Below are 20846 nucleotides of genomic sequence, written 5' to 3'. Positions count from 1 at the left end.
AACTTTCTCCTGAAAGCTAAGGCCCTTTTTTTTGGCTGCGTTGCTCCAGAGTGGCAGACTATGACAGAAAAATACAAGTTCTGCGTTACCTCTTTGTAATACCACGATTTCCACCATCTCCAACAGGTACAGCAGAAGCTGAGAGAGGTTCTGGCCACTTCACAAGAACTATGAACTGAAATTATGCGAATGGCTCCCATCTCCGTTACAGGAACTGAAAATGCTGTTCCCTGGTGGTGACCTCGGCGCTTCCAAACTTCTCTCGGTCCTGCTTTGCTCTCCAAAGTGATCTTAATCTAAATGGAAACCCCATGTCTCAGCTCACCAAAGCAGCCTGGAATGGTATTTCTAGTCCAAGCAGTGGATCCACTCAGGCTGCTGGAAAGGACCTTAGCCTCTCATTTTCCATCTGATGGACATATGACCAGAATTATATGGTTCTACAGTACATACATGCATGTACACTACATAAAAACAAACAGGTAAGTGTTCTGGTTTAGCACAAATAGTACAATGATGAAAAAATTAACGTAAGAGAGCATGTTTTTGTGTGTGCACGCTTAGAGACATGAAAATATGTTGTTATAAACTCAATGTTTTATTCTGGCTAATGTATTACATAATTTAACTCTATTGCACTCTTATTTTCCATGCACACTCATGTAGTTACTTGTATTGAGACTTATAAATTTTTCTTCTGTTCAGCCACTGTCGCTTGGAGTAGCATGTGATACGGTATACTGATATTCTGGCTGCTAAGTGGAAGCCAACTGTGTTTAGTCTTTACAATATTGTATATTTTCTTGGATTCAGAGTTGTGCCAGACGTATCGGAATAAGAGAACTTTGAGCATATAAAATATCAAAAAGAATAGCAAAATCATCACGTCATTTGTTAAGAGTATGTTCAGGAAGTCCTTACGCTTACTCCAGTTTCAGTGCCATAGGAAAACAGATGTATAGGCTACAAGAAATAAAAAGAAGTGGCAAAGTCTTCAATTCTGAAGAGCTGAGCTCTGTAACATATGTCTACGGTATCACAATATGCCTGCACCAGTTTAGACACAAAGATAAGTGCCAAATTTGCCCTGTGAGTATCTTTTGTTCTCTCGCAATCTATATAAAATGAGACCTCTCCCAGAGGTCTTGCCTGTCTGCTCCCCCAAAATCTCCATTCTTTCTGTAAAATAACCTTTAATTCCTGATGAACTTTAGCAGTGCCCAAAATGAGCTCTTGCAGAATAGTGCCTTCAACCTCCTTTTGTTGGAAATGCAACTCCCTCTGGATGGCCTGGCAGCTAGAGACATCTTCTTGTGCCATGCGCTGGCACAGGTGCTACAGCTCTCTGCTGGACTGTGCCTTTTCTTTCCTGCCCTTTTCTTATTCTTTTCCCTTATCTTTTCTCTACAGCAATTTTCCTCTTTCAGAATCAGTCTTCCTTACATTTTCCATCTGTCCAGCTTTATATTTTTCACTTACATTTTCCTCTTTTCCTATCTCAAATGGCTATGTAAGGCTCTAGAGATGGGTCTATTGCCAGCTTTAGGAGACTTTAACCTCCTTTCAGAGATAAGCTCAATGCCTGAGGGGTGAAGAAAGCGCAGATGATCAGCCGTAGAGAGTTTTAACTCCGTCTCTGTGCAAACCTGCTGCTCTGGGTCTCAATGAGGCAACAATTAATGGCAGGTAGCTCTCCCAAAGATGTCTACTGTTTAGTGAAGTCATGAGCATATAAAGAAATCAGACTACTGCTGTATTGTTACCTTGCTAGTATCTTGTTCCATTCTTTCCTTTCCTCTTCCCAATGCTATTCCCAAAATCACTGATTATCAAAAGATTCTCACTAAAACTGTAGAACACCTGTCATTCTCAGACAAGGCTCCCAGCTTTCTACTCCCAGAAATCCCAGCTCAGTCTCCTGACATCTTCCAGTAATCAGGCAAACCAGGGCTGCCCAGACCTGTGTACAATTCTTACTGGATACCCTTGATACCAGGACAGCCTTCTCTCCCCTCTTCCCAAGTGACCTACAAAAAAGGGCACCTGGATTCTGCTTTAAATCTATAGATTGGCACCAACAACAGTCTGATATAGCTCAGAAAATAGGCATCTACTTCCTTTAAATTGAAAAATGGGAGGGTTCTAATGAAACAAATATGAAAATTAATCATATAATTTGTTTCTCATTTCTCCACCTCAGCTTGAAAAAAAAATGTTAACAATCTAGTGCATGATTTTTCTGCAAAGACTAGATTCTATGGCCATGGAATTACAGAACACATGGAGCTCAATATTAGTGTCAATAGAAGGACTAAGATCTAAATTTATGAGAAAACTACAATGAAGTGCCCATTTTACGCATGGATGACTTCATTATACATAGACAGCAAGCCAGGGTATTTTGTAAATAACACACATACACACACATACTTCACTAGATTGCCCAATATCTAAGTGACCTGAAGCACAGACTATCCTAGAGTGGATGCTACAGTGTCAAGTATCAAACAACAATGACAACCAGTCAAATGAAGGAAATTGAATCAACAGTGGTGTTTTTCTACCAATTAGCAGATGAATCTAAAGTAAAACAGGCATTCAATACATTTTTAAAATGTGTGCATATAAGCATTAGCTACCACTACCAGAGCACTGGGATCTGCAGCGTCCTCCCTAGACGATAACAGCAATTGGGCAATAGGCAGCACACTTTCCATCAGTGAGAAGGATGGATTAAATTTTGGAAGAAGACACTCAGATAAATACCTACTCTTACAAATGGTCCACTGCAGAAATGCTGAAAGTTCTGTTGTTCAACATATTTCTTTCTAGACTTTATATGAAAATCAGTAAAAGACAAACCATTTATTCTAGCTTTAACAGAGTTGAATGGGGTGTAAGTAAGCATGGAAAGCAGCCCATTATATTTCATATGAGTAAAAAATAAGCATTCATTATTCATCTGTTCATTATTCAATTATTCATCTGACATGGAATTACACTCTTCAGTTTTAAAAGAAGGGACATGGTAGCAGATATAATGTATGCATAGTGCATAGTTGCTTCTCTGCCTCTTTTCAGGACAACACGGCAAAGTAAGCTTCTGTCACTCTACTTTCATTTCGGAAAATTCCTTTTTTTTTGTGGTTTCTAGAAAGATGCATGGCTACTTACCATGTAAGTATTAGATGTTAGATCACACTCCTTCCTATTCTCAGGCCCCAACTAAATAAAAGTCCAAGAACAGCTTTTAAAGTTTCTGAGAGCAGAAATACCCCCTGTGCACAAACATCTCATTTATTCACAGCCATAGGCTTTTGTAAACATCTTCACTTTTATTTATGTTCAGTCACCATCAAAGTACACATTCTAGGATTAAAAAAAAAAGAAGTAAAGAAATGTTCAATTAGGTAATTTCATTTCTGTGATAATGACCTGGAGTCAGTGGACAATTCTGCTGACTCTGAAACTTTCTGGCTATGAGGAAGTCATCTTAAAGACAACATTATCCCATCTCAGGTACCTAAATACACATTCTGGCACCTGGTAAGAAACCTGATTTTCAGAATTAATGAACAAACACAATCTAATTATTTAGTTAGCAGTGAAGAAATAAATTGACATTTGGTGGGTTCTAAATTTTTTTTCTAATCATCAATCTGGCTGCCAACTACAGCTGCGGGGTGCTTGGGGGGGAGGGGTTACTGTTGTTTAATTAATTTTATTAAACAACTGGCTGCCCCAAACAACAGGCCCCAAATGAAATTTAATTTAGTTTGGGGTTAATTATTGTTTTATTTAATTTTTAATCCACGTCCAAGACAAAAAACTTATCAAAAAAAATCATATCTGGTGCAAGAGCAGGAAATGTCAGCCCAAAGAAGCAATTTGGTAGGAGAATGTACATGTCTGTCTCAATTTGCAGCATAGTTTTGTAGTACTATAATGCTGTGCCAGGAGGAAAACAAACAGACAAACCTAATTCTTAAATTTTAAGTAGCTTAAACAAGATATTTGCTTAAATGGGATAAGGGAATTCACATGCTGAAGAGATTATTGAAATGTCATTTGCGTATTTCTAGACTGCATATGCTGTCAAACAGAAAAAGGGAATCTCTTCTGTATCTTTCTCTTACAAATGCCATATCACAGCTCACAATGATGAAACACAGGAGGAATTATAACAGATACTTTAGAGTCTCTTAATCTATTGATACAGTTATCAGGGTCTAACTTATAGAATCACAGATTAATTTAGGTTGGAAGGGACCTCTGGAGGTCACCTAGTGCAGCTTCCCTCTGAAAGCAGATTCGCCTAGATCGGGTTGCTCACGGAGAGGTTGCCCAGATGAGATATAACCTCCAAGGGCGGAGATTCCACTGCCTCTCTGGGCACCTGCTCAAGTGCTTGGACGCCCTCAGAGTAAAAAAGGTTTTCCTCACATCTAGTTAGAATTTTCTCACGTCATAGCTTATGTCCGTTGTCTTGCATCCTATTGCACATTGCCTTCTATGATAAAACTACCAGATCTGTAGACAAGGGGAGAGAAACAAATGTCTTTCACCTAGACATCAGCAACGGTTTTGACACTGTCTCCCACAATATTCTTGCATTCAAGTAAGGATATTACAGTTTGGATGGGTGAACAACTAGATGGGTAAGAAACCAACTGGATGGCCGGGCTCAGAGAACTGTAGTTAATGGGTTGTGCTCTACCTGGAGGCCAGTAACAAGCGGAGCACCTGAGGAGTCTACTGCAGGGGGCTGGAGCACCTGCTCTATGAAAATAAGCTGAGGAAATTGGGCTTGTTCAACCTAGAGAAGAGAAAGCTTTCATGGGACTTAATAGCAGCTTTCCAATATCTGTGAGGAGGTTATCAGTAAAGACAGAGTAAGGCTCTTCACAGTGGTTTGTGGTGTGAGGATGAGACACACGGGCATAAACTGGAACGAGAGAGGTTCAGATTGGAAATAAGGAAAAACTTTTTCACCATGAGGACAGCCAGGCATTGCAACAGGTTGCCCACTGGACACAGTGCTCTAGATATGGTCTCACAAATGCTGAATAGAGAGGAATAACGTCTTCCTTTAACCTGCCAGCTATAGTCTTGCTAATGCAGCCCATAATACTGTTTGTCTTCTTAAATGGCAGTATGCTATGGTTTGGCTCAAATCCCATTGAATTCTTTTTTTTTTTTTTTTTTTTTTAAGATAGAAACAAGTAAAGAACAGCAGCCTCCTCCAAACTAAAATACATGTAACCTTCCTGTGTTTTTCAGAGTAACATTAAGGCTGCTCAGTAATTCACTGGGTGACAGGTCTTTGCAGATGTATAACAGAGATTTACACATACTCATCAGAGAAGGAAAAAAAAAAACTCACCCAAACACAGACATGGAAAGAGCAGAGACCAATCTAAACAAGCACTGAGGATATGGTCCTGTGTATGATCCGTAACAAAGGGAACACTGATTTGGGGAAAGGAACTTGGGAATGGGAACAAAGAAACTGCTGCTTCTAGGATTCGAGACTCCTGTGTTCAGGGAAACTGAAGTTTGACCATTCTTTGTAAATAACTCAGCTGCATCAAAGAAACAACTGATGACCATCAATTTTTCCTTCTACCTGGAACAATTCAAGAACCTGAATTTTTGGCTAGCTGACCGAGTCAAAAGAGGTAAGAGGCATTCTGCAGTCTTTGATCCTGTTAACAGAGATGTTTCCCGTCAGAAATGTCCCCATTCACAAGTACTCTCTTCACCTCATTAATATGCAATTGTCAAAAACAAATGGTCACTAATCAGAAAAGCTACCCGGAAGAAACCAGAAGGTCAGAGGCACATTCATGAAATTCAAAGTTTATATCATAAACCCTTCCTAAATGTTTTTTCTTGCAGCCAGAATGTTTTAGCTAGTACTTTTCCAAATGAGTCACTAACACCCTTGTCTTAATTCTGCAGCTGCTGCTAATTTGAAGTGCCAGCCTTCTCCCTTCTTTCCCCAGAACGAAATAAAATATCAATGTTGCACTATGCTGAAAACGGAAAGCAAGCTGTAACATTATGCTACAAGGCCTTTGGAAATCCTATTCGCATTTCGTTCTTTCCTCCCAAACCTGTACCTAACTTAAGCCCTCTCAGCGTGTATTAAGGTAACTTATTCCACACTTTTTCCCCACACACATTGGTCATAAGAACAAAAGACAGCCTCAGAAGTGTTTTTAAACACTTAGTGCACCAGTAATTTAAAATAGTAAAATTTAAATTGTGCTTCACACATTTAAACACAATTTAAAATAATAAAAGAGAAGTAAAATCATAGAAAATGCCGATAGAATCATAGAAAATGGATGCTATCAGTTATCTGCATTTATACACAATCAACAGATTTTGGTAACCTAAGAGCTATGTTGTATCTTCCTTCAGCTTGGCTCTTTCATGATTTCTGCCAAGGGCATGGAAAACCTTTTATTTAGATAAGTTCATTTTATTGGACAAAAGTGATACCCAAGAGGGTGTACTTTTCTCAGGAACAACTTCACTTACAGCTAAGCAAATCTCAGACTCCTTAGGTATCTCATTGGTTGCCCCTCTGTAAAAACATATCACATTCGGAGGTTTGGGGGTTAGTTTTCAGCCATGCTGGTCTCTCAACTCAGTTCACGGACTGATCGTATGAATGCTAGTGCCAGCACACGGGAAGGGACAGGAATGAGCTGCTGGGGGCAATGGGGCAGACAAGACTGCACGTTTTGGCTGCTGTGCATACTTTGGCAAAATTAAAGCGATTATGTAGCTATGGCCTGAGGGATAGAAGAGGTCACAGATATTACCACAGCCTATAAAGTGCTATAGAAATTGTGTTAGGGTGTGTTGCCAAGAGACAAGCAAGGGAATTCAGTTCTTAACCTGTAGTAAAATCCACCGAGTACAGCCCATTCACTCTGCCTCTGCATGGAAGATCGATAGCTGGCGCTCGATGCACTGACGAGGCACTGAGCATTCTGAGTTGCACTTAGCATCAGTGAGCTCTGTTTATCTAGCTGAAATGATTTTGAAACCTATCATCACAGGACTTGCGTGTACATCAAGATTCCAGAAGTTTACCTGAAATATATTTTGTTTAATGATTTCATCAAGTCAGAGCAACTGAGATCAAATGTATTCTTAGGGGCCCAGAAACATCACAAGAATACGATGGCTTCCAAAGCCACCATGAAGCAAGTGAGCCGAGGTACCTAACTATATCCACGTCCAGGCTCTTAGCCTCTCCCAATTATGAGATAATATAATTCAGCTTAGAATTTAATGTAATTAGATTTAAAGGCAGATCTCAATGTTTACAACCAAGACAGACTGAAAAAGTGCATGAAGTCAGGTAATAATTATCACCTATTGACGACAGAAAACATGTCTTGAATTGGTTGTGTGTGGTGTTCTGACTGAAATGAATTAAACTCAGATAAAACAAATTTTTATCAGCATATTTTTCCAGCATTTTTCACTTGTTTAACTAAGCAGGTGCTTTTACACTGGGAACAGTTACATGATCACTACTTTGCCTAGGACATAAAACAAGCATACAATACAATCAAAAATGAGTATGTATCATTATGTAGCATACTTTTGGCTAAATCTCAGCATATACCTTGAAAGGATTATTTCTCAAACCAGCAACATAGTTTCATGAAAAACTATTTATTTTTTAAGTTACTGTGTTATTAGTTCTTGATTATGACTACTTGGCAGACTGAATTTGAAATATGCAACTGTACCAAGCTGTATTTTCCAGATTGTTACTATGTCTTTGTTTAGACTTCTTTATTGCTATCACAACGAAGTGTCCTTCACGAGGAGCACTGGATTAGCAGCATCAACTACCTTTCTGAGTAACAGTGAGGGGTCTACTATCAACACTGATAGCAAAGAATGGATTTTAAAGCAGCTTAAAAATTCTGTCCAAGTTTTGTTTGGATGCACTGTGGTATATCCTAAATAGGTATCCTTCTGAAATGTATTGTTTTATTGAATAACAGATTTAGAAAATAATGCTTTAGCATGTTGTTCTCCACTTGAAAGTTTCAATAATTTTGCCTCTCTTTCCTTTGTTTCTTCAACATTTAGTGGAAACTTTGAAATTTACTCTAGGAATATGTCATCATTGAGATTGAGACCTGAAATTTTATGCTCTAAATAGAAGTGCGGTACTTTGCACTTTGCTCCCTTTACATATAAGGGTAAGGATCTAAAAAGCATACTCAACTCTGGTTCATGAAAAAAACGACAGTTGTTACAGAGAGTAACAGTACAGTTGTGAAGGAAGATGTACTTTTAAAGAACTATTTTATTCACAGAAGATTAACGTCTCCCATCAGAAACTTATTGGACACTTTTCATGACTATCTTGGGATACTACTTTGAAAGTAAAGCCAGAAAATATGCTAATACAAATCAGATATATTATATAATTCTGGTGTCTTAGGGTCATTGCCTGCCTACTGGATGTAAACTTCACACAGCTAGATCACTGAAAATTTGATTTAAAGAGTTTTAGAATATAGCAAGTATTTGGGCAATAAACAATCAAACACCAAAGGAAAACAGCACACTGGATTTTGTCAAGCCTTGACAAACCATATATTGGTTTATCACCTTGGTGTAAAAGTCGATCCCGTGATACCATTAGAGTCAGGACCTGACTCATACACCCGCCATGAAGTTACCACTGAATCAAGAAGGACCAAGATTTTGCAGACGTTTGTTAAATGAGGCCAATCATTCAGTATCAAATGAAGCCCAGTGTACTCCAGGGATGAGTTTAGGCTCAAACTTCTAGAAATTACACAGCTAAGAATCTGTCATTTCTACGGTTAATGATGTGAGGAAAATATTTTTTCCACTGTCACTTGCAAATTCAGTCTGAGTGCAAGTATATTTATACCATTCTTCCTTCCAAAGACATTCCAGAAATGATCAGAAGCCATGGCTTTTTGAAACCTCCTTTTAAAAAGATTCCCTAGAAAAAATACAAAATCAACACATCTTATGGATGCCATCGCCACTTTTCCCTGACTACAGCCCCTATCTGCTCAATCCACTTACAGTCTGGTTGCACTGCCCAACTTCTGCTCGTCCAGCACAGTGAAGGTTATGAATATCATGTCACTGTGAATCACCTGCAAACTAAGCACAGTCAGTATATCTCAAGCATGAATCAAGTTTCTAGTGAATCAAATGTTGTTCCTCTGAAATCAAGGGCAAAACTCATGTTGACTTCAATGAACCCAGTCTTCAAGATGAAGCTACAGTGAAGTGTTTCTATGTTTCACGTACTTGTAGCGTCATCCGAGTGATTTATATAGCTACAACAGTGACGAACGACACATTAACCTGTGTTCTTCCTGATTCTGCCAAACAATGCTGCGCTCCCAGTGTGGATTCCCTGGGCTGGAACATTCCTCAGGTCACAAGTATTAACAACGTATCCAGTTACATCCTCTTTCTAATGTGTATTTACCCACTGGGCTATCTGATAGGACTTCTCAAGAGAAGCTCTGATACAGAATAATTCAAGGCAAAACAAGTATTTCAAGGCAAAGATGACAAACATTTGCAAAGCTTTGTATGATCTTTGCATACTTGTACTGTGGCTGACCTTACCCATTTCTAGAAAGGCTTCAACTTTTGCAAATACAGGAATTACTCTAGAAATGAGTTCTGAAGAACCTATTTCATGTTCTTAGCAAGCTACCCAAAACAAAACTTAAAAAGTTAAGAGCAGTTTTAACTGTGACAAGGAGAGAGATTTCCCACTCAAAATAAGCTAGTTGGAACAATTACATAATGCAACTATATCTTCGAATTTTTGTTGCAACAGAAATTTGCATAAAACCAGAAAATTATGTAAAAGTGGTGAACCTAAAAAGTCATTGGCCTGTCGGTTGGATGGATGAAAATAGGCCCTCCCAAGTCTGGACTGAGGAGGTTTGGGAGAAGAGAAAATGCTGTTTCTAGAGAATACTCTTCATTTCTCTATTTTTTATATCCCTCAAGATTACTTTATAGAGCTGGATGGATCACCTTATCGCCAGGAGCCTCAAATATTTCTTCAAAGTTCATAGACTTTGCACTTCTTTCCCTTCCACAAGGTGAAACACTTTTGGAAGGAATTCTTTGGATAGTTACACCTACGGGGCACAATAAAATCCTGGCCTTGCGGGAACAGGAGTGAACACGTTCAGGAGGCTAATGAGGCTAACAGGATCAGGTAACTGCGCAGAGACAAAAAGTTTGCCTGCAGCTAACCCATGCTTTTAATGGATTTCCAAGCCTAGTCCAGGACCAGAGAGATTCAGAATTATGGCCAATTAATATAACTTCTCTCACGAAGAAGTCATGCAAATTATTTCTATAAAATCTTATGAGCACATACATGCGTACGCTGTATTACTAGAAACTTGACTTGCCTGCCAACATGTAAAGATTTTGTAGACGCAGTGAATACGGAATAAATCCAACTAAACTGATTAGAATTAGTAATCATTTACTCTGATTAAAATCAGGTCATAAGCTAGCAACACTTTTCAAAGGGCAGTAGATCTGTGCTGAGGACAGAATGCCACAAGTGCAGAGGCAAAGGCACCCCATTAGCAGCCCACCACGAGCAGGTTCGACAGCTTCTGCAGTAGAAGTATCTAAACAAGAAGCTTCTACATCACTGTATTTAACATAACACACAGAATACTATACCATGGATTATCCATTGTCCCCTAACAAGAAAGTTTCGGATCTGCTTTGTTTAACACTACAGTAACTTCCATTTCGGCAGATTTCCTACTTACTTTGCCATCAGCAAAGCAGGCTTCAGTAAAAATCTCCCATTTCAATGTTTGCTGTCATCAGCCTGAAAATAAGTTTTTGATAGTAAAACCCATCTGCTCACTACAAGTTAGCATCAATCTATAGTCCTTTCTAAAACCTATGCAATCTAGAGATATTAGTTCCTTTCACAGCTGCCAGGATGCTAATTTTGCAGCCACCAAGTCACACAGTTAACAGCACACTACAAAGTAATTTGGCAAAAATTCACTTTGAGAGTTCATTGCCTTTGAGTGGTTGTAACCCAATACTATACGAATGAAATAGGATTCAACTATCATATAAATATTATCTGTTACTATAAGGCATTTAGATTTTAAATAAAACATGATATCTATAGGAAATGTTACAGTTTACTAACTCACTTTTATGTACACAAATTTCCTCTATGATACAAAAACCTATCAATAAGATTAGACAGTTGTATTGTCAGATTATGGTCCTAAGAAAAAAATCAACAGCATAGCTGGTTACCACAATTCGTTTGTAAATCATTCTATAGAGTGCCCCTGAATTCCATTTGATATTTAGTAAAAGGAAAATAAAGCATAATTTCACTTCTATTTCTTACTCAACTAAAGCAAACATGTTTTGGCCTAATAATGCATATATACATTTGTACTTGTTTATGTGTAATTGAACTATTTTGCTAAATGTTATAATACTTTGCTTGGCACAGTGAGATTTAATTCCTGCTCAAAGAGGCCTTTAAGTATTAGCAAAACATATTATCTTAATTAACATTATTTTCTAAAATTTTGAAGTACAGAATCTCTTCATTACAAATAAAATGTTAAGTAAGGAAATGAAGGACAACGAAACTGAAATTTGAAAAGCAAAGGTACAGAAAAACTCTTTTAAGGAAGGAATCTAAATGTTTAGAAACATCCACTGAACTCAAAAATATTTTGATGATGCTCTCTGATACATCAAACAATCTTGTGATACAGAGCTGTCATAAAACATATATTTCTTAAAAGGTGCAAAAGATTTAATGGATATGTCAAACATGTAATTTGCCAGAGTAAAAAGCTGTGGCTGCCTAGAAAACACAAAAGGTTTTTACAAGCTTCAACCTGAAGCTATTTCAAACTTTCTATTTTCAATGCCACAAAGATTTTTCTAAAAGCCTTACACCTTATCTCCATGTTTATTTTGTCCCTTTCATTTAAATCCATGGTTTCTCTACTCTCTTTTGGCGCTGAACTCCTTAGGACGAGGGGGCGGGGCACTGAATCACAGCAAATGTTTAGGTTCCCTCCCAGAACGTACTACTGAAACGGCGTGAATGCTTCATGAGTAAGATCGTGGAGATCATAACAGATAAACACAAAAATCTGTTTTTAAAACGTATAATATATTTTTGTAGCAATTAAAGTAGTTGACATTATCAGCATTTCGCCCTATAGAGCCATCAGGAACGCATGCAATTTCTAATGAACATTTTTGAGCTCTCTACAAAAAAAACACCTTGAACTACTTCCTGTCATCTCCAAATTATCGATTTGCAGTTTATTAGTCAGCATATTTTCCATTATTACTTAAATAAGGACAATATGTGAAACAAAAAGCTCTAGTTTCCAAATCTCTTACTTTGCTCACTGTAATCACGTACCACCACCCACCATACATTCAACAAAGGCTATTCAATTCTATCACAATTTTTGTTTGATAAAAAACAAAAGATTTCCCCTGAATTACTGAAAAATTTAATGTAGTGGATGACAGTTGGTTTTAGAGCCCAAACTACAGAAAAACTGAAAATTATGAATTAAACTTATTCTCTACATGTTCGGACAGGATTCATAACGAGAAGACCACATATACTACTGAATTCTGCATGCTTGAATACTGAAACTTACAGTTATTGGCCCTTTTATTTACAATAAGGAGCTACTTTTTTCTTCTATTTCTCTGCTAAAATCAACATGTCTCAGAACAGGAAACTTTCACTAAATCACCAGATATTTGATTTCACTTGTGTAGGTCAAATGGCTGTGTGCTCTCTCTGCTGAAACAAAGTAATGTAATTTCAGGCTGTATAATTTTACAGCAAAGACTGCAAGATGTTTTGAAGATGTCATTGACTGTAACACAAATCAATATTAAATTATCTGTACAGGAAATACATTTTCAGAAGATGGTCCATCAAGCTCTCTCATAGGGTCATGGATTTCTAGGATCATATCCTAGTAACTACGTAAGCTGTTACAGTTTATCTCCCTCTTCAATTATTTACAGGGCAAAAAGGCCACGTGACATTGCTTTATACATACATACACACACACACACATATATACATATACATATATATTCAATGCTATGTACTTGATTTATAACTTACTAAGATTTTTTTTCACCTGAGAGTATTTATATAGACGTGTTAAGTGATGCAAAAGGCTATCCATTCAGTGTTGTATCTTTCTTAAAAATAATGCATTAAAGAGTACTAAAGTGACTACTCTGCAGCATAATCTTTAAATAACTACAGTACTATTTACCCAGAGGTCAATTACCCATTTAAGAGAAAATCAGCTGTTTCATAACACCTAAAGATCTTGATCATATTTCTATCAATTTCTGTCTATATGAAACCAAATTTCTAAGCCTCCTCATTGCTGACTTATAAAACCTCTCATGACTGTCAAACTGCATTTATTTTTCAGCCAAACAATATAAAATACATTTCACAGTGTTGTAACACAGGACATAATTAGCAGGAGAGGCTATCAAGTTTGCAGATTAAGAGAAAGAAATTCTTGTTCCGTTATTGCTACGCAACCAGGACACTTCAATAGCAAAAGATAAAATAAAACAATTATAACCTCAAAAAAAAGTTCACGCATTGAAGTCGCATATGGGTCTGTTTTGCTTTGTGTGGGGAGTGACACTGCTGGTTGGAGAGGCTTATGCTAAATGTTCCAGACAGCTGATGCAACCACCTCTGCATCTGCCAGTTTGCAGTATGATGCTTCTAGAGCAGTGGGACTTGCTGCCCTTACAGACTCAAAGGAGAGAGGGAGGGGAAAAAAAAAAAAAAGGCTGGAGAAAAGCTGGAGATACAGGAGCAGCCGCACCACGAACAACTAAAATCAATTTTCCTGCAAACAACAGCTAGCCATGCAGAACATTAAACATCAGGGGCTGGGGCCTTAATGCGTTTTTAATTCGGTTTGTAAACTGTGAGATGATTGCTTGCAAAGGTCCAACTCCACAGACAATGAGGATCCATCTGAGCCCAGCCAGCCTCGCCGGCGTCCGTTTTTAAGTGGAATTACAACCACCTCCATCATCCTCACAGAAATAAGCGTGTCCTGCCACCCCCCAGGACATCGAAGTACCCCTGCCCCAGCTGAAAGTGCAACTATCCCTCGCGGAGAGCATCAGTTTGGGGGCTGCCGGCTAAAGTTTGGCTCGCTTTCCTGCCTTCACCGAGCCCGTCAAGGGTGAAGAAAGCAGGAGCGGGGCCCGGCGGGCTCCGCAGAGCTGCGCTTCGCAGCGGGGTGGCCGAGGACGTGGTGGGGAAGGAGGAGAAAAGCCGAGAGCCCTGGGGAAGAGGAGGGACTGCTCGCCGGGAGCCAGGTCGGAGACGGGAAGAAGGGAGCGCGGGGGAAGGGGAGGGGAGGGGAGGAGAGGGAAGGGGAGGGCGGCGGGAGCCGGCGGCGCGCAGGGGGCGGCCCGGGGCTCCCCAGCGCGCCCCGGGGCGGCGGCAGGCAGGAAGGGGCCGCCGGCTCTTTCCTGTCTCCGTCCCCCGGTGTAACCTGACCGCCTCCCCCAGGCCGCTGCCCGCGCCGCGGAGCCCCCGCCCGGCCCCGGCGCCGGCTCAGCCGCCCTGGAGCGGGGCCGGGGCCAGCCGCAGCCCCGCCGCGCCGCGCCGTCGCCTACCTTCGCCTGCAGATACTGGGGGTAGTAGTAGGTGGTGTACTGGGGGTACATCTGCTGCTTCCACACTTTGCCCATGAAGCTGGAAATGTAGCCTGCAGTGCAGGGATGGGGGGGGCACTTCAGGGGGCTCCAGCCGCCTCTCCGTCTCTCTCCCTCCTGCCTCTTCCTCTCTGGCTGCTGCTCCTCGGCCGAGCCCAGACCTTCCTCCTCCACCCAAAAGCCGCAGCGGAGCGGCGGCGGGCAGCGGGGGCAGGCGCTCTCGCCGGGAGTTCCTGCCAAGTCCCCGCCCGGCCGGGGCCGGGGCCGGCTGGCGGAGCGGCGGCGGCGGCGGCGGCGGGCCGGCTGGCGAGCGGCGGCGCGGGGAGCGCTCGGGGCGGCGGCGGCGGCGGTGCCAGGCGGCGGGGCAGGGCTGGCGGGCGGCGGGGGGGCGAGGGGCGGCGCTTAGCCCCGCTCGGCGCCCGGTGCGAGCGCCAGCGGCCGGCGGCGCCGGGCAGCCCCGCGCCGGGCGGAGGGGCGGCTCTGCGCCCCGGGCGGCGCCGGGCGCGGGGTCCGCATGCTGCGGCGCCGCGGGCGGAGGGCTGCGGGCTGCGGCGGCCCTGCCCGCACGCCGCTCGGCTCTGACCTAATTAGCCGGCTGGTGCTTTGTTATCGCCTGTCGCTCTTTGTGCAGCTCGGAGGAGAGCAGTGGTGCAGAGCGCAGGCTTTAGGGAAGGGACTGGCTGTAATTTTGGAAAACTCCATTGGCTTCAGTTCCGCCTTGCGGTAGAGGGTCCGTTCATCCGCCAGAAGCGGAAGGGACTGCAGTGCTAAAATCAGTTTACAGAACAGCGGCCACAAAACGAGACCAAATTCTCCGGTCCATCGTACCTCCTTCGCTTTGTACTTTTGCCAGGAGTGCTGAGTGCACCTCCTCCTCGAACAGGAACCACTGCTGTTCTAGTCGATAAGAGTTACAGTTTGTTTTCACTGGAATATTTTCTCCCTGAAGGACCATTTCCCAAACATTAGGAGTAGGAACGAACAGCACTGTTGCTACTTGTCATACTTGTAATAAAAACACTTTCCCCAATGTGTTTACTTCTGACAAGCATCTCTTTTCTACCTAAAGAGAAACTGACCCTCAAAGCATTAAGCAGATGCCATTTCTTCGTCATGCTGATCGCTATCATCTTTGGCCAATGGCACTGTTTTTTTATTAATAAAACATGTACGTAAGGTCCACCAATCTGCTGAGTGTATTAGCATTAACCAAGCAAAACAGGGTAACAGTGGCAAGAAGAGTTAAAAAACTTTCGGATTTACAGGCTTCCCAGTGCAATAGCAAAGGCAGCTTTTGTGCAGCCACGAATCCCCAGTGCAGGCTGAGGGATGAAAGGTGACTGCAGATATTCATCCACGTTCCAGCTGAGCAGAGGACAAGTACAAAAACAACACTGCAGCTCACCTAGCTGTACAAGTTTCTTCTGTGGAGGAAATGCGTATATGCCTGCTACACAGATTAAAAGACTGCTGTATCTTTAGGAGAAGGCTTCTTCCCCAGGAAAGATGCCTAGGAGTTTTCTTTTTTTTTTTTAAGGTTAGCGCATAGTTATAATGACTAAGAAAAAAGGGGTGAACTCAGAAAGGATATGAGATGTTAATATTTTTGGATCCCAATGGAAACTGCAGGTGGGAAAGACAAAAAGCTGGAGAAAACGTGAGCAAGACAGAAATATCAGATATTTGAGCGAGTTAAGAACGTGCATCTGGAAAAGCCTAAAAGGCCATGGCCAAAATCAGCTGCCTTCTGTTGACTTGTACTGAAGTTTATGCAGTGGAAAAAGCATACAAGCAGCAATAATATCTAAACAACCCAAGCTAAGATGCCTCCAGGACCATGCATGTGATCAGAGGACAGTAGAAATGAAGTTTGAGCTTCATGGGGAAATGTGTTGCTGAAGTTCTTGGTTGAACTAGAAAGAATGTGGTGCTGGCCTCTTCTGAGCTGACAGGTGACCGGTAGTAACTTAGTTACTCAGTTTCCTGTTGAGAAAAACAGAACAGGCAAGAAGGACAAGAAGAAATAAAGAGGAGTAACTGATGGATTGATTTTGTGTGGGTTTTCTTGAGGAGGAGGAGAAAATATGAGAGAGATTTTAAAGAAAACACAAATTGTACTAAAGCTGGCTAGAAATAGAAGAATGTTTTCCTAGAATCCATCTTCATGTAAACAACTACTGTAGCTGTCACAAGGATGTTGTGCAATCATGAATGGGGAGAGAAGCATCCAGAAGACAAAAATCTCTAGGAAATGGGAGGAGGGAAAAACGTAGCCTATATCATGCCTGCATGTACAACTGCAACAGTCTCCAGCTTGGTTGTGTCAAGTTCCTGAGACTGCCTGATAGCTGCCAGGGAGAGGAGTACGATGTACATACAACGGCTCCTGGAAGCGATGAAAGATGAAATCTGGCTAAGAGTTTTTGATTACAACTGTAAAAGCCAAAGCTGATCTCCAAGTTCCTTTGCAGTCACCCCTTGCAATGGCTGACAACTTCACCAAACTAATTCTTTCGTTCTGAAGCTGAATCCCAAACATGATCTGCTACTGTAAGGTTGGAATAAAATTAGTTCCATCTCATTTCAGCCAGAATAATTTCTGACCATGGACCTGCTTCCACTGAAATATCTGCTGTGATTTATTCAGCAAAGAGCTGACACTGAAAAAAAGTTCAAAATTGATAAGAGGTTAGTATTTTTCACTGTGAATTTAAAAATTAAGCCTGCAACTTAATGTTACAAACTTTTACTGTTCAGTGAGCCCACTGAAGATTAATGCGAATTTGCAAATGATGCTAATTTTTATTAAAATGAGGTTAGAAAATATAATTATTTTTATTAGTATCATTTACATGAGCCTCAGTTATACAGTCATTTGATGTGATTTCTAAGAACAGTATTTAAGGCATTTGCTGTATTAGGAAAGCATCACTGAAGAATTCTTAGGTAAAACCACTGTAATTTAGCATCACTCAGGACAGTCTTGGCTTGTATCTTTTTAATGCATTCATATTACTAAGCTGACTGAATAATCAATGTAAGTTGTGCAATACAGACAGGATGGCACTGCAACGCAAAGTTTAAACCAAATGACTGATTTCTTAACTTATTATACGGATGATAATGTTTGTCTTTAATTGCTATTCTCTGTTCATAACAAGGGCAAACAAACACTTTTAAATAAGAACTGCCTACACTCTCTGGCAATACTAATGCCTGCCTTCATAACTAAATACTCATAAGGTTAAAAATGCTTCCCTCATTTAGGCAATACACGAAGTATTAAGAAGGAAGGTAAACAGGGAACTGGGTCCTGAAGGCTAGTAGATGCCCATTAAACTAACAGAAAGAGATTCTCCTTTAAAACCTGACATCCTCCAGACCACACCAGTACAAACGGTGTGGCTCTGACAATGCTTCATGCTAGGGAAAACACTAAAATATAGTTTTGTCCATGGCCAGATTTCCCTGACTAGTGGTGAAACAATATTAAGTCCTATTTTTATGTGATTTCCTTATCATATTGTCTAACTGGCTTGGTCTAGACGGATTAAAATATGATGAAAACACAGTTGGGCTGTTACAAAACCCTGAGAAGCACTGTATGTGCTGCTATGTCAGAGGAGTTTTAGGGCAACTTGGTTAAAACCAATTGCATGTTATCCACTGACCCTAAGAGTGTTGGAAGAGAAATCCCATTTTCTAATTAAGGTCCAAAATCACTTGTAGCCTTACAGATTAGCTTAGACATTAAGAGCTCTACCCTAAGGCAGAAAAATTCAAATTCAACATAGAATAGAAATGAAATACATTTAATCCATCCTCATTCCAGGAACCAAGTGGACTGCTATACTCTGCACCAGTTTGGGTTTTTGCACTGGTGCGGCCTGAAAGAGACAGACATGTTTAGGCTGAAGTCATTATTACTTTGACACAGTCAGGAAGATTTGAACACAATTTTTTTTTTTTTTTTGTGGTTAAGACACTAGCTTGAGCCTGGGGAGATCTTTGTCAGTTACCAGCTCTGGTATAAAACGTGTGTGAGAGGATACGCAAGTCACCGAATTGCCCTGTGCCTTGTTTCCCCAGTTTGCAAATTGTGTCTGACGTTCACCCTCTGCTGTTCTTTGTCTCTCCCGCGCAGGCAGTCTGCAGGCAACGCAAGGCACCCGAATCATTGGCTAGGAATCTGCCCGGCGCAATTCAGTACTTCATGTGAAGGTGGGGGACAAACAGGATCAGTGGCAGGGCACCGCGTGCAGGTGCGGAGAAGCCGGGTACTGCATTCTAATTCCCTCACAGAGGTAACAAGCCAAAGACTTGTTTTATACCTCAAACAACCAAGGCACTAGGGCTACCAAAATGCTGCTATGTTTAAGCTCTCAACCAATAACTTCTTTGCTCTTCCCCTCACCCCTAACACACACTGTTCCAATTACTTGCAAAATCTGCTTGTTGTAATGCCACCCTTAGCCCCATCATATGGCCTTGACTGCTTTGCAACACAAATGAAAGACCCTTCAATTCAGGTCGCAATAGGCCACACTCTTAAGCACAAAGGCTAAATAAACGACCATTGTTAATAGGCCACCAAGATGAAAAGCACTTGATTGTTTTCATCAATTAAATCAGCTCTCTAGATTCAGTGACTATTAACCCGTTCAGCAAATTCTTAAATATTTATTTCAAGAGAGTGACTACAATTCTGTAGTTTTACAGTAACTCGCATGGTTTAACAACATTACACTGAAACACTGCTGAATGTGGTGTGCCCTTGTTTGTCCTTACAGCTGAGCCACAGTCTGCACTGGTTCAGCTGCTTCTGACAGCTGCACTCAGTTGTAATTCAGTTTTGTAAAGTATACAAGGCTATACACTATTCTAGGATTGTCCAACTGACGTATCTAAGTGGTACTAACATATTAGTATTTAACATACTTCTCCTGCGTTAGGGCTTCCCCTCTCATGAAGTTTCAGGTGCACCAGGCAATGCTCTCGTCATTGGCAACGGATGTCAACAACGGATGCAGCTGGACTGCAGCTCAACTTGCCACCACCAATTTAGTTACGTTGATTGCCAGCAATAACCTTTTTTCATTTTTATACAGGCCTGAGAGAATTCTTTCCCACATAAGCATCATATTTTCTATGCTTTCTATATTCCAGTTTTCTCTTCTGCTAAGACAGCCAGCCAATAAAAATATCATGCAGTATCAACAATTATTTTTTTTTAATTTTTCATAAAACCAGTAAGGCACCTCTTGTTGGTCTTACTCTATATACCTATTTAATAGATGTACTTTGTATTAAATCCTTTTCTCTCCTCACTGACAGCAAAAATCAGCAGTATTCTAGGAGTATATTCACCCTAGGGCGGAGATAGTTAACAATTCAACTACTGTTTATACATTATTTATCAGCATCCTCCATTCATGCAGTTCCTAGCTGCCATGGAGTCTCTCTAGCAATACCATCTCCACTGTGCATGCAGATAAATAAGGAAGAGAATAATTGTGCCTCCATAAAATATTGGCCAGCTTTGATTCTTTCATTACAACAGTCCTTTTTCAACCCCTTCTTAGTTTCAGGGCAATATTTGCCATCCTTTGGCATACACCATTCATCTAACACATACAGAAAACATTAAGCCTGGCCTGCTTTGGGTGCAGCATAGTAATAATTGTTGTGGGTTTCTTTTTATCAGTTTGACTAACTGTCTGTGGTTGGTCCCGATTGAATTCAAACTGTTGATTTTAAATATATATGGGTGCTTCAGAGCAAACATTTTCTCCCATGCAAATAAAAGTTAAAACAGTTTAATAAGCATAGACAATAGACATCTTGTTTCTACAGGCTTTAGGAATACTTTGTATTGTCTTTAGGCATATCTTAAGTAAGTTCTGACTAAAAGGTGAAGGATACATCCTTTTGGCTTCTAGTCTAAAACGTTCCTAAATTTTCCTGTTTATGTAATAAAACTGTTTCCAACTACGAAATGCCAGCCTTCCACTCTAAGCACAGCAGCTTATGAAATATCGAACAAC

General features: G+C 40.8%; 1 protein-coding gene and 1 long non-coding RNA gene across 3 annotated transcripts in view; one reads left to right on the top strand and one right to left on the bottom strand.

Annotated features, from left to right (window-relative positions):
- Positions 1-15127, bottom strand: part of RBMS1 (RNA binding motif single stranded interacting protein 1) — a 153615-nt gene extending 138488 nt beyond the window's left edge. Inside the window, exon 1 of one of the 2 annotated variants that reach the window (XM_068948795.1) lies at positions 14764-15127. In XM_068948795.1, coding sequence (XP_068804896.1) covers positions 14764-14838 — 75 coding nt within the window. In that variant the 5' untranslated portion in view covers positions 14839-15127. The remainder of the gene's footprint in view (positions 1-14763) is intronic. The other variant, XM_068948800.1, reaches the window with a different exon arrangement.
- Positions 13829-20017, top strand: LOC138067653 (uncharacterized). The gene is made up of 3 exons (XR_011141936.1): positions 13829-14460; positions 17390-17490; positions 18947-20017. It is a non-coding gene; the product is annotated as an uncharacterized lncRNA (long non-coding RNA).
- The last annotated feature ends 829 nt before the right edge of the window (positions 20018-20846 follow it).

Source organism: Struthio camelus, chromosome 6 (assembly GCF_040807025.1).
Source record: "Struthio camelus isolate bStrCam1 chromosome 6, bStrCam1.hap1, whole genome shotgun sequence".
NCBI classification, from domain to species: domain Eukaryota; kingdom Metazoa; phylum Chordata; class Aves; order Struthioniformes; family Struthionidae; genus Struthio; species Struthio camelus.
This window is presented reverse-complemented; position numbering and strand designations above follow the sequence as displayed.